The sequence below is a fragment of the Gobius niger genome, assembly GCF_951799975.1.
Source record: "Gobius niger genome assembly, chromosome: 17".
In the NCBI taxonomy this organism is placed as follows: Eukaryota; Metazoa; Chordata; class Actinopteri; order Gobiiformes; family Gobiidae; genus Gobius; species Gobius niger.
In genome coordinates this window covers 17,884,494-17,898,142 of record NC_136868.1, presented here as the reverse complement: position 1 = coordinate 17,898,142, position 13,649 = coordinate 17,884,494, and the positions used below count along the sequence as shown (strand labels likewise).

General features: G+C 41.4%; 3 protein-coding genes across 3 annotated transcripts in view; all 3 read left to right on the top strand.

The window, feature by feature from the left end:
- The window catches only part of tle2b (TLE family member 2, transcriptional corepressor b), a 245,645-nt gene extending 244,530 nt beyond the window's left edge, over positions 1–1,115 (top strand). Inside the window, exon 21 of the transcript XR_013793773.1 lies at positions 1,106–1,115. The gene's annotated coding sequence lies outside the window, so the exon portion shown is untranslated. The remainder of the gene's footprint in view (positions 1–1,105) is intronic.
- Positions 1,116–7,984: 6,869 nt separating this feature from the next.
- foxe3 (forkhead box E3) lies at positions 7,985–9,186 on the top strand (the record flags this gene model as incomplete). Its single annotated transcript, XM_079574551.1, has 1 exon — positions 7,985–9,186. One exon carries the CDS (start codon positions 7,985–7,987, stop codon positions 9,179–9,181), a length of 1,197 nt encoding a protein of 398 aa, XP_079430677.1. The 3' UTR covers positions 9,182–9,186.
- A 2,140-nt stretch (positions 9,187–11,326) lies between these two features.
- On the top strand, positions 11,327–13,284 carry foxd2 (forkhead box D2). The gene has a single exon (XM_079575369.1). It carries the CDS (start codon positions 11,661–11,663, stop codon positions 12,750–12,752), a length of 1,092 nt encoding a protein of 363 aa, XP_079431495.1. The 5' UTR covers positions 11,327–11,660; the 3' UTR covers positions 12,753–13,284.
- The last annotated feature ends 365 nt before the right edge of the window (positions 13,285–13,649 follow it).

Sequence of the window (13,649 nt, the reverse complement as noted above, 5' to 3'; positions counted from 1 at the left end):
AAAATAAAGGTCCAGATCTAAAAATAAAGTTTGTAGTTATAATAATTAGTTTAATAGCGTTAGTATTGAGGTGCCACTACAGCAAAAACTATAGAAAGTATTGAAGATTATCCACAAATTGTGATATTTCTGCATACATTTCAAAAATAACAGTCAGTTGTGGAGATCTATTTAATCTCTTCTGACCAACAGAATCTGTGCTTCAAGCACTGAATGATCATTCTTGCATGCGATCATTCAGTTTTTTTAAAAATTTATTCTTCATTTAACACTGAAAGCCACACTGAGATTGTGACAAGCACTAACCACTGTGCCACCATGCCGCACCACTGTGCTGCCCAATACTAGAAGCACCGCCTCTGGCTGTGATCTAGGGGGGAGTCAAAGCCGGGACCTTCTTTCAGTGAGCCAGGAGCGCTACCCACTGTGCCACTGTGCCGCTAATCGCTGTGCCACTCTGCTGCTGTATTTTGTTTATTTGTTTATTTATGTTTATTTATAAAAGATCCATGGTTGTAGTAGTTTCCCTATGTGACTGTGAGTAGTACAGCAAGGTTTGAAATTTTCAGATTCGGACTTGACCGAATCTGTGAATATCAGGCAAACTTAACCCGACTCACTTAAACCTTTGACTGAGCTCCTCATAACTCTTTACCTAAGAATGTACGTTATTTTTTCCCCAATTTTAAAAAATTACAAATTTCAGTGATTAATCCTCTATCACACCCAGGCACACTTTGCGCTTTTGGAGTTTTTTTGCACAACTGGGAGAGTATTTTTTAGGTAAATCTTTTTTTTAACCCTTTGTAAACAGCTCTCTTTGTGGGTGCTTCAATACAAAAATATGCTTGAAACTTTAGGAAGCTATAATTTTTTTTTAAAATGAAGGATTTTGGGAAATTCTTTTATTTTGAAAGATTGACTCTCCTCTTTTCATACATAGGCCTATACACATAATATTACTTTATATATATATAAAAATAAAAAAAAACTCTTCCTCACCCTCCGCGGGCGGTCTCTTTTTTCCCTCCTGCTCGGGTCTTCTACCAGAGGCCTGGGAGCTTGAGGGTTCTGCGCAGTATCTTTGCTGTTCCTAGGACTGCACTTTTCTGGACCGAGATGTCTGATGTATTTCCTGGGATCTGCTGGAGCCACTCCTCCAGTTTGGGGGTCACTGCCCCGAGTGCCCCAACGACCACGGGCACCACTGATGCCTTCACCCTCCAGGTTTTCTCCAGCTCTTCTCTGAGCCCCTGGTATTTCTCTAGTTTCTCGTGTTCCTTTTTCCTGATGTTGAAGTCGCTTGGTATTGCTATGTCGACCACAATGGCTTTCCTCTGCTCTTTGTCCACCACCACAATGTCCGGTTGGTTCGCCATTACCATTTTGTCCGTCTGTATCTGGAAGTCCCACAGGATCTTGGCTCGGTCATTCTCGACCACCTTTGGAGGTGTTTCCCACTTTGACCTTGGGGTTTCCAGCCCATATTCTGCACAGATGTTCCTGTACACTATACCAGCCACTTGGTTATGGCGCTCCATGTAAGCTTTCCCTGCCAGCATCTTACACCCTGCAGTTATGTGCTGGATTGTCTCATTGGCCTCTTTGCACAGTCTACACCTGGGGTCTTGTCTGGTGTGGTAGATCTGGGCCTCTATTGCTCTGGTGCTCAAGGCCTGCTCCTGTACATATATGTATATATATATACATATATGTATATATATGTATATATTATATATTAAAATGTATATATGTATATATTAAAAAGCTTTCTAAAGTTTCACTTTTTAAAAGGTGTGATTGAGGGTTAAAAAACAAAACAGTCATACACGATTATTCCAGCGTTGTCCAATATCAAAGTGTTTTCTTTTTGACTGTCGACCGATTTGAAAACAGGTCTCTTTACATCAGGAAATGTCAAGCCCGGGGATGATTGTGAGGAATATTATTAGACAAATCACTGATCAAACAGAATTGATCATATTTTTCACTGTAACATTTCTTAGCAGAAAACCCATTTAGGCCGCGCAAAACTGGCATTTGTAGAAAGCGATGCTTTACTTCAGACTACAAGTGGCAGCCCAGCCCTGACCTTTGACGATGAATATATATAGCGCAGGCAAGTTTTTTTTTTGCTTTTTTTTATGTATTCATTTTTCCATTCATTTCAAAACTGTTCCTATGGTGGATTCTCACACGATACTTTTGTTGTTCTAAAATTGTATTTTGAGTACTTCATGCATTACTAACTAAGAAAAGATAAGATAGACTATTGATCTCACGATGGAAAATAAACTTGTTACATCAGCTCTCAAGAACACACAGGGGTTACAAATAGTCAGGATAATGTGCAGTCAAACAGGTCATATTTAACTCTTACGTACAAATACACATGCTTCAGCTTCAGAAAGAACAGTGCAGATTAAAGCCTATGTTTCATTGCTGGCTGGTAAACATGGGCCTGTAGAATCCTTCTGTCGCTACACATCGACATTTAGACTAAACATTAAAAGTGTTTTCAGACCTCTGCACGGTACTCTAAATCAACAAAGGTCTAAACCAGACTTGGAGAGGCTTATCTAAACTGTCCAGAATGCATCCAGAGTGCTTCTGCCTGATTCCTAATTGTACTACTACTACTACTACTACTACTACTACTACTACTACTACTACTACTAATAATAATAATAATAATAATAATAATAATAATAATAATAATGCATCGGTTTTATATGGCGCTTTTCTGGACACTCAAATACGCCTTACATGGCTTTATTCATTCAGTACATACCTAACGAATAACATTGAAATAAAATGTCAAAATGATTGATTCATTGATCAGCCCTGCTATGTAAATAGACAACCTGTGTTCATGTTTTAACATTTTGAAGAGCAATGACTGCTTATGTCCGGACCCTGGACACATCATGTTCATAACTTTCAAAGTTATGAAAGAAAAGTTTGCAGACCTTCAGCTGATTTAGTTGGGGACTCCTGGCCAAGGTAATACATCCATATCAGTTCTGTGTCCTCCTTGGTTCCCAGAGTTAGGATTAAAAGCGGTGAAGCTGCATTTCACTTTTATGCAACTAAAATCTGGATTGTAATTGTATGTACTTTAACACATCCTTCTTGTTCTGTAAAGTAGGTTTCATGTAGACCTTATCACAAAAGCATGCAGTCTGTCTCATTAATAAAGCACATTATAATCAACATACTCATAATCTGTTTATACGGCAATTTAATGACTTTGTTGAGTCTAAAATTGCTAGTTCAATGTATACAATAAAAAAATAATATAGTTCCTGATTCTGAGGATCATTTATGTTTGCTAAACCCATGAACAGATGTTAAACTACGAAGTCTGTTGTTTCGAGGTGAGAATGTGTGGAACTCTTAGAGGATGAACTCAAGTCCTGTGCGTCATTATTTATGTTTAAAAGAAAGCTTAAAGTTAAAACAATAAGGATTAGAGGCTGATCCCACCAAACAGAGGGATAATAGTTACTGTGGGTGTGGAGTGATTAGTGACAGTAAATAGACCTGAATTTGTTGTAACCCTCTTCCAGAGTTACATCAATATCAGTGAGACGACCATAGATGGAAAATTATGTTGATTACAGTTGTAATTCCAAAGATGATTTTGTACTTCCTCTTTTATATTTTTATTTTAACATATTGTATATCGGGTTGTTCCTGCGTGTAGCTCTTTTGTACAAAGGTCTGCACACCTTTTCTTGTCAATCTGGCCTCAACTTATTTTTATTACTGAAAAAGAACAACCTGTAAACCCAATAAATGCTCAATAAATATCATTAACATCTGATAATATACTGTGTGTATCACAAAGTCTTTTTCTTTGCAAATGATTTTCTTCTGTTGATATTTAAAAACGCAGTGGGAGCTGATATACAGGAGGTGAAAGACTGAGAAGTGCACGTTGAAAGACAGCAGGTGTCTCAATGCAGGCCCTTGTCTCTGCCTCTCTCCGAAACTCTGACGTCTGGAAAAGGATTCATCTTTGTCACAGTGACCTCACTGATACTCAACTGGACATGTCAAAATCAGGAACAAATTCTTAGCTCTTCAAAAACAGCTTGATTTCACACCGGCCACGCCCCCTCCCCCCAGTGTCCCGCTCATTTACCGTAAGCCCTTACTCATCAGGAGCTTGATGGCTGGTCTGGTCCACATAGCTCTTGAAGAATGCCATGAACACTAAATTATTAGCAAAGCATTATTACTATTCTATTATTAGCGATCCACATTTTCATCTATCTATTAATCAATCAATCTATCAATCAATCAATCAATCAATCAATCAATCAATCAATCAATCAATCAATCAATCAATCAATCAATCAATCAATCAATCAATCAATCAATCAATCAATCAATCAATCAATCAATCAATCAATCAATCAATCAATCAATCAATCAATCAATCAATCAATCAATCTATCTATCTATCTATCTATCTATCTATCTATCTATCTATCTATCTATCTATCTATCTATCTTTCTATCTATCTATCTATCTATCTATCTATCTATCTATCTATCTATCTTTCTATCTATCTATCTATCTATCTATCTATCTATCTTTCTATCTATCTATCTCTCTATCTATCTATCTATCTATCTATCTATCTATCTATCTATCTATCTATCTATCTTTCTATCTATCTATCTATCTATCTATCTATCTATCTATCTATCTATCTATCTATCTATCTATCTATCTATCTATCTATCTTTCTATCTATCTATCTATCTATCTATCTATCTATCTATCTATCTATCTATCTATCTATCTATCTATCTATCTATCTATCTATCTATCTATCTATCATTATTCTATTTCAAAGCCTTTGGGTCTGAAACCCTGATTGATATAGGCATACTGCAGATGTTTCTGCAACAATATCAGTAAAAATAAAATAAAAAAATCCTTTGCAAACAAAAAGTGCCCACATTAAGGTGCTTATCAACAGGATGTGATCTTGGATGTTCGCTCTTGTGGATAAAATCCTTGGTTTTGTTGCTAGAGGCGAGAAAGGTTTTAGTGTGACCTGTAGGGACAGGCATGCTTTTGCAGATCTATTAAGCAAAAGCAATTATAAACAAATATATACTTTAGTGGGAAAAGCAGCAAATGCACTTTTCCCAGTAATGAGCATTTGCTGGAGAGTTTGAATTTATTGACACCAACTTCCTTGTGTGTTGTGACCATTAGACTTTATGCTTGTGTTTAAAGTTATGTGAATGTCCAGCATCATCGAGGCATGAGTGACTTGCTGTGTGTGTGAGAACACTGTGGTGCTTTAGTGGGGCAGTGTAGCGTGTAGTGCGAAACGAGGCAGAGGCGGCCCGTCCCGTACAGTGGAGGGACCTAGTAATCCCTGCGTTTTCAGGAGCCCTGGCCCGTACTTGATGAGCTTGGGCAAGAAAAGGTCTACTCTCTCTCGCGCATGTTTTCCTCTCCCTCTGGCTCACACCCGTTCTTTACCCCACTCTCATTCTCATGCCCCCTCCTCCGTGGCCCTGGAGCCACTTTGCGTATGGATGAATCACAAGTGTTTGCTCAGCAACTCCATCTGTCCTGTTAAGTCTGGCCCAAAACCTACGCTACCACGTGCAGGCCTCATCCTAATGATTTAGCAAAGAAAAAAAAAAACATTTTACATGTCTCTACCTAAATAAATATTTACCAGATCAAACTTAATCACCAGTTTTAAAATGATGCATGATGCCAATAGTGCCACTTTTAAAACTATGATGCTTTAAAACCATACAAATGCTTACCAACTATAGCTCCACCTATAAAATGTTAAATAAATGTTTATTATCAATGTATATGTCCCGTCATAGTTAGGTTTTATATTCCTACAGGGCTCCACTCAAATTATTTCTGGGCTCTGTCTTCCTTCTCTTGGGTCTGTCTTGTTGTTCAGATGAGACTGTTGTGTAAACTTCTATCCATTGCATGGGGATGTGTGCTGCAGCAGTGGATAACAAAATTGAAAATACATCTTCTTTTTAAAGCACATTTCATACAAGCATATGTGTGCTTTACAACACAATACAAAGCAGTACAGTACAGTTACAGGGCTGCACAATGTATTGCTAAAATATTAGGTGATGCTATGTCTGTATCGCAAGATGCCACAATATATCGTAAACTCACTGAAGTCTTCTATCTGATTGGATGTAACATTTTTTTTTTTACTAATTCAGCCTAAAAAAATGCATGAAACTTCAGTTCAGTTTTTGCTAGAATTATCCTAATTTAGTTCCATTGTAGCCTTTTTTTTATGTCTCATTTTGACTCAAATTGCAAAAAACAATTTGTGTTTAAATTGTATGGAACATTTTGAATTGGTTGAATAAAATATCACAATAATATTGCTATCATAACACCCGTATCACATGTTGCAAGATATTGTGCAGCCCTATAGCTAAAACCACATTGGAATCCTGGAACAGCCTCGCTCTGTCAGTTCAACAGTCTCCCTGGTAAACGGTAAATCAGATACTTTTGTTAAATAAAAAAAAATAAAGGCAATAAATGAAAAGAATAATGTTGTACTTTTGCAAACAACTGGAACTGGCGAGCTGGGCCCTTAGCTTGAGGAGGGTTTATGTGGACAGTCGGGCCTGGCAGAGGTGTGCAGAGGCAGACCCTGTGATGGGGCAGTGAGGGCTGTGAGAGGGGATTAACAGGGGGCCACAGCCCTGAGGCGAAGGCTGTTTCCTGGCCTGAGCCCTGTTTGTCCTGCCTGACCTGGCAGCTCAGAGGGCAGATCCTCTCTGATACATCCGTGCTCCCACGCTTGTCTGAAGCTGTTAGATACTGGCTGTGAGTAGCTCCATGGGCTTAGTCTTGTCTGAGTTGTGGCCGACACTCATCTGTCTGTGCATGTGTCAGGGGACCAATATCAGCACTCTGTACCACTTTGGTCAGACTGCACTAAAATATCCAAATTAAAAATACAAATCCTTCAAGGACTCTACTTCTTGCATGCACATTCAACAGCAAAGACAGTTCATATTCTTACATTGAAAATATAGCATCACTTTTATAATGCAAAGCTATTTATCACAATAAGAGTAAGGGCTGTAAGCTCTCAGTTTGTTTTGATCATAGCCTCTTGTTTTTATCGCCCTCCCCCATTTAAATAACCAATTATTCTACAACACTGCTGTGTTTAAAGGGTGTTGTCCTCAAATCACTTGTTTGCAGAGGTGTGTTTTGACTTGAAAATCCTTAAGACAACAGGCCATGGATTGTTTGATTACTGGTATCCAAAAATGAAAATTAACTCTAGAGGATATTTACTTTTCTGACGCAAAAGCTTTTGTAGTTCAACTGGTTGTTTTGAGAGGTCTGTATAGTTTTCAATTGGTGGATTGGTTCAGATTCACAGAGCAGCTGAAGGAGTGTTGTTTCTGTTGTGTACACAGTAACTGGACATGGAGGGAACAGGGGGAGATTTCAGGAAAACTTGCTGCTACAATAAACCATGAGAAAGAGGAGTTATTTACACATCTAAGAATGTAGTGATAACCGATATGGCAGTTTGTTTAATTACAAAATGTGTTTGACCTTTTTTTTCCCTTTTTTATATATAGTTTTTGGAACACATGCAAATAGAGGAAACAAAGTAGAGGTTGATGTATATCCACCAAACTATTTATATTTAGGTGATAAAGAGTGAGAATAAAAGTGGTGGTTAACTGTTGCCCACATGAAATTTGACCCTGCTTCAGCCTGTGTAGGTTCACAGATCCACAGAATGGGGATGCTCTTCCCTCGTCATCAGTGACTCAGTGGCGTCATATGTCCAGCCTTATAAAGCGGCCCATGTCTCCCTCACCTGACTTGACACAGCCCCAGTCTCACAGTGGGATAGGGGTCGATGATACATTACGTACGTGACATTTTCAGGTTTTACATGAGAGGATCTTGTCATTTTTTTCTTTTATGAATCTGGCAAACTATTCGTATTACTCCGGCATGTGCAACATGACTGCAGAGAGTCAGCACTCTCCAGCCGAGGCCAGTCCTGTTGTCATGTCTCCAAACGTAAGTTTAGACTCGCCTCTGCCTCCAGCAGCGTCTGCGCTCATGCTGCAGGCCCGCTCCAAAGACAACATTCTCATCAAATCTGAGCCAAGAGGCAACAGTCCCAATGCGGAGGATGCGTCTGCTCTGGGCCAGACCGAGGAGCACCTGCCCACCGGGAGCCGACGGAGGAAGAGGCCAGTCCAGAGAGGAAAACCACCGTACAGCTACATCGCTCTCATTGCTATGGCGATTGCCAACTCTCCAGACAGGAAGCTCACACTGGGAGGTATCTACAAGTTCATCATGGAGCGCTTTCCATTCTACAGAGAGAACTCTAAGAAGTGGCAGAACTCCATCCGTCACAACCTCACGCTCAATGACTGCTTCGTGAAGATCCCTAGGGAGCCGGGCAGACCGGGAAAAGGCAACTACTGGACCCTGGATCCGGCTGCTGAAGACATGTTTGACAATGGCAGTTTTTTGAGGAGAAGGAAGAGGTTCAAGCGCACAGACGTAAGCACCTATCCCGGCTACATACAGAGCTCAAGTGCCTTTACGCCTACTCCAATGGGCAGAACTACTTATCCCAACTCGCTTTACGCTGGAATAGGATCGGGCTATGCGCCTCAACATCCCACCATGCTGCACCATTACCAAACGTCAGCCGCTGGAGTGGCGCCCGGTCAAGCGCGCATGTTCAGCATTGATAACATCATCAGCCAGCAGCCGGGGCACGGCGCGGATCTCAACTCCCAGTTGGCTCTAGGAGGTGACCTTGCAACCATGAACTCCGGTTGCTCTATCACTCCAGCGGACACCTCCGCCTGCTTTCAGAGTCAAAACCCCAACATGTTGGGCAGAAATAGCGGTAACCTCTCGTACCCATACTCTGCTTCATCGTCACCGCCAAACCTCCCCACTATGACTCAGTCCAACTTCTCTCCCGGGGGCTCACAGGTGTACTGCACTGCCAACAGGGTCACGTTACCCCCAATACGTACCAGCTCGTGCGTCGATCACACAGAACAGCTTCTGGGATTATCGAACATAAACTACAACAATTCCTACATGAGGCAAGCCAACTTTGCGTCGGGACTTGAAAGATACATGTGAGAAGAATGAGGACACGCTCTCCTTTTCTGCAATAAATATGTTTTGTTTGTGTAAATAGCCAATTACGCTATGTAAATAATTTGTAGATGTTTTTTTTTTTACACTAGCATTGATGTAAAATGTTAAAATGTTGTTATTTAGGCTATTTGCCTATACTCTAAAAACTATAAACATTTACAAAAGCGTTAACAGTTTGTACTTTCTCCCTCTCTCTCTCTCTCTCTCTCCATCTCTCACTCTCTCTCTCTACCTCCTTCTACCGTCTCTCTCTCTCCATCTCTCACTCTCTCTCTCTCTCTACCTCCTTCTCCCTCTCTCTCTCCATCTCTCTCTCTCACTCTCTCTCTCTACCTCCTTCTCCCGTCTCTCTCTCTCTCTCTCTACCTCCTTCTCCCTCTCTCTGTGTCTCTCTCTCTATTTCCTTCTCTTTCGCTCTTTCTCACTCTCTTTCTTTCTTTCTTTCTTTCTTTCTTTCTTTCTCTTTCTTTCTCCCTCCCTCTCTCTTTCTTTGTCTTTCTTTCCCTCTTGCTTTCCCTCTCTTTCTTTCTTTCTTTCTTTCTTTCTCGCTCTCTCTCTCCATCCCTCTCTCTCTATATTTCTCTCTCTCTCTCTCTCTCTCTCTCTCACACACACACACACACGCACGCACGCACGCGCGCGCGCTATGCATGCACATTTATGGTTTGCTATAAATTCCTAACACTAAATTCCAACCTAGATGATTTCTTTTAAACAGTAAAAATGTCAGAGGCTTAAGAAGGTCCCGGGTTCGATCCCCGGACAGGGCCTTTCTGTGTTTGAACGTTCTCCCCGTGCATGGTTTCCTCCGGGTACTCCGGTTATCTGTGGCCCAACGGGTTTCCCCAGAGACATTGAAGCATTCCTCAAATGCAGAGAACGAATTTCTCAACGGGGACAAACCATAATCTTGGACATGCATGTGTGCATGTGATAGGCCTATATTTTTAGTGATCGGAGGAGCTTCCCTCAGTGTGACCCATGCTTCTTTTCTCCGAAAGTCGTGGCAAACAATAAATAAATATATAAATGAATGATGGTCTTGTGAGACCGAATGAGTTGCGAGTGTCGTTGACTCTAAACTCCCTGCATCGGTTATGCTTTATCCAGAAGGTGGCGCTTTAAGACTATAAGAGCCCAAGCTGGCTGTGGGTGAAATCCTCCAAAAGGAAAACGCAGCTTCGCCTAAACGGAGCTTAGTTAAAAATGCAGGCTGGTCACTTGCTGATCCATGAGAAAAATGACAAAGGTTAGCAGGTAACCAAGAAACTATTAACACATGTGTTATTCACCTTTTGTAACTTAGCTCTTAAATAGGTGGCTGGAAGCTATTAACATTTCCTACAGATTTATTCATTTATTTATTTAACGATTACTTATTTGTTTTTGCGTAGCCTTTACTAAAAGCATAACATTATTTACTCAAAACATCCTTACTAACACAATAAAGTAAACTATAGGACCAGTGACAAAAAACAAACAACCCGCTCAATAAAAAAATAAAATAAATAACAATGATAATGATGATAATAATAATAAAGATCATTATAGGCTACTCATTAATACAATAAAAGAACAAAGAACATTAGCAGCCTGACAGTGCTGTGGGTCATCGCGCCGCTGCCACTCTGCGTAAGCTCTGCGTCCTTTGGTTTGAAGGTAAAAGAGACGGAGAAGTTCTTGAGGATGCATATGTTTAATGAGGTTTATTAGGCTTGTATAAAATTGCATTGTTCATTTTGTTTTATTCATTGCGCGGTAAACATGTTGAATATGACCACACAACTATTACTATTATGATTATGATTATTTTTATATTATTATTATTATTATCATTATTATTATTATTATTATTATTATTATTATTATTATTATTATTATTATTATTATTATTATTAAATTACCATTCAGTAATTCAAAATATTTGGCTATATCCTATAATAATCCTATTGGCTACAATGCTATATTAAATAGCCTTAACGCTGCAGAACATAATACAAAACATTTTCCCTATATTTGCCAAACCTTTTTCCTTGTATAAAATGGTTTCTGGTGACTCTGGGACCACGTGACCTCTTTGCTCCTATAAATACCTATGATGGGCTAAAGTGGACAGTGCGACAGAGCAACTGGATCCTCCAATCACGTGCGTCAGAAGAGCCTGGAGGGACCGGGACATGATACAGTATAGTGAAGGACATCCAGCTCACAGTTGATCGACGTCAACTCGGCTCCAAAATTCCTGATCAAGAGCTTCAATATTCAATGCTAAAGTTTTTCCTTTTTTTTTATTTTTTACTAAGAGCTTCCGTCACAACGCGGGTCAGAGACAGTGTTCATTCATGTGCCATGTGTGAGTCCAGCTGAAGGTGGTCTAAAGGCGCAAAGGGGGAGGTCCGGTCTCAGTAGCAGCTCGCCCCTGAGCAGAGCAGGAAGAAAGTCTGGGCAAGAGAAACTAAGGATGACTTTAGGCACGGATATGTCCGACAGCTCTGCTTTGTCCGAGGACGTGGACATCGATGTGGTCGGGGGTGATGTATCCGGGAAGGACGGGAAGTACCTTCATCACGACTTCAACTTGGATAATGACTCGGACGACAACTACTCGCACAGCGCTGTGGATGGCGTGTCCTCTCCCGGACTTAGCGGCTCGGAGTGTCCTTCAGACCCGATGGGCTCTGGCGCGAGCGCGGGCTCCGGCGGTGACGGCAAAGCGCGGAAGAACGCGCTGGTGAAGCCGCCGTACTCCTACATAGCCCTCATCACCATGGCCATCCTGCAGAGTCCCAAGAAGAGGCTGACTCTGAGCGAGATCTGCGAGTTCATCAGCAACAGGTTCCCCTACTACAGGGAGAAGTTCCCCGCGTGGCAGAACTCCATCCGCCACAACCTCTCCCTGAACGACTGCTTCGTGAAGATCCCGAGGGAGCCTGGAAACCCCGGGAAGGGCAACTACTGGACTCTTGACCCAGACTCGGCTGATATGTTCGACAACGGGAGCTTCTTGCGCAGGAGGAAGCGCTTCAAGAGGCACCAGAGCAACGAGATCCTCAGGGATGCCGGTGGGTTTCTGCCCGGTTTTGGATACGGCCCGTACGGATACAACTATGGACTCCAGCTGCAAAACTTCCACCATAACCCCTACCACTCCCATCACACAGGCGCTTCGTTTTCGTTCCCCGGCGCCTCGCCCTGCACCTTGCCCTCCTCGCCCTCCCTATTCTCCGCACCGCATCCCCTGCCGTCTCTATTAGCCGCAAAGCCCTTCTACCCACAGTTAAGCCCGTCTTTACCCCCACTCAAGACGGACAGCAGCCCACCGAGACGGCCGTCCTTCTCTATAGACAATATCATCGGCGCCACCAATTCCAGCGCCTCCGCTTACGCCGCGCAGCCGGGCGGACAGGCGCACATCCTGGCTATGCTGACGCCCGCTCTGGCCTCAGCCTCCGGACACTTGAACCTAACGCAAGACAGTGTTTCTTTGCAGCCCGGGACACAGACTCAGACTTTTACAAGCAAAAGCCCCAGCGTCAACACTTGCCATTTTTAAACAAAACTTTTAATTAAAGAAAGTCGCATCGCGTGAAGGTAGGACAAGCACTCTGAAGACTTATTCCTTCCTCAAGGCGGAGAGAGGATTATTTATGCGTGTACATATGTGTATAGTGATGAGAAGAAAGGCGAGGGTTTGGTCTTTGACATTTGTCTTATCCTATTTAAAAGCTGACATCCAATAGGGTGCATTTACACCCCAGTTGAATAATTAAAAGGTGATTTCTGTTTCCTTCATGCTGTGCGCAATGAGAAAATGGCACTGTTGTTGTTGACATAAAGAGACAGCGAACTCAGGTTTTAATAAAAGCACAACACAAGGAAATCTTAAAGATTCCGCACACCCGAATATCAAACTAATCTCCCTTCCCAGTTGAGTGGTCTGTGACATGTTGCCATCTGATGGGAGTGATTTATTTTGGTGGAAGACTTCTCTCCTTTCCTCAACCTTTGAATTGTTGTTTGTTTCTAATTCACGAGTTAATCTGTGAAAGTCATGTGCTGCCAATAGACAGAGACGTCTAAATGTTTAGAGGTCGTTTTGTGTAATTAAGAATAATAAATGTTTGTTGAACCAAATAATGTTTATATTTTCTGCAACAAGAAATAATCAATATATATATATTAATATAATATATCTCTTGACAATAATAACTTGACAAATTAGTTTAATTACGAGGAGCTAAATGACGCGATTAAAGCAATATCCATTACGGTCGGATTGGGTTGTGTGTATAGCCGCATATCACGCAACATTGGGCAAGTATTCCCCTTGTGTGGCTCAAAAGACCGCCTTCTAATAAGTTACAAAAGGGCCAAATGAATGGGGTACAAGCCAGGCCTCGGAGGTCCATAATTGAAAGTGCACAAGGATCTAGACGCGGTCTTTGGGGGC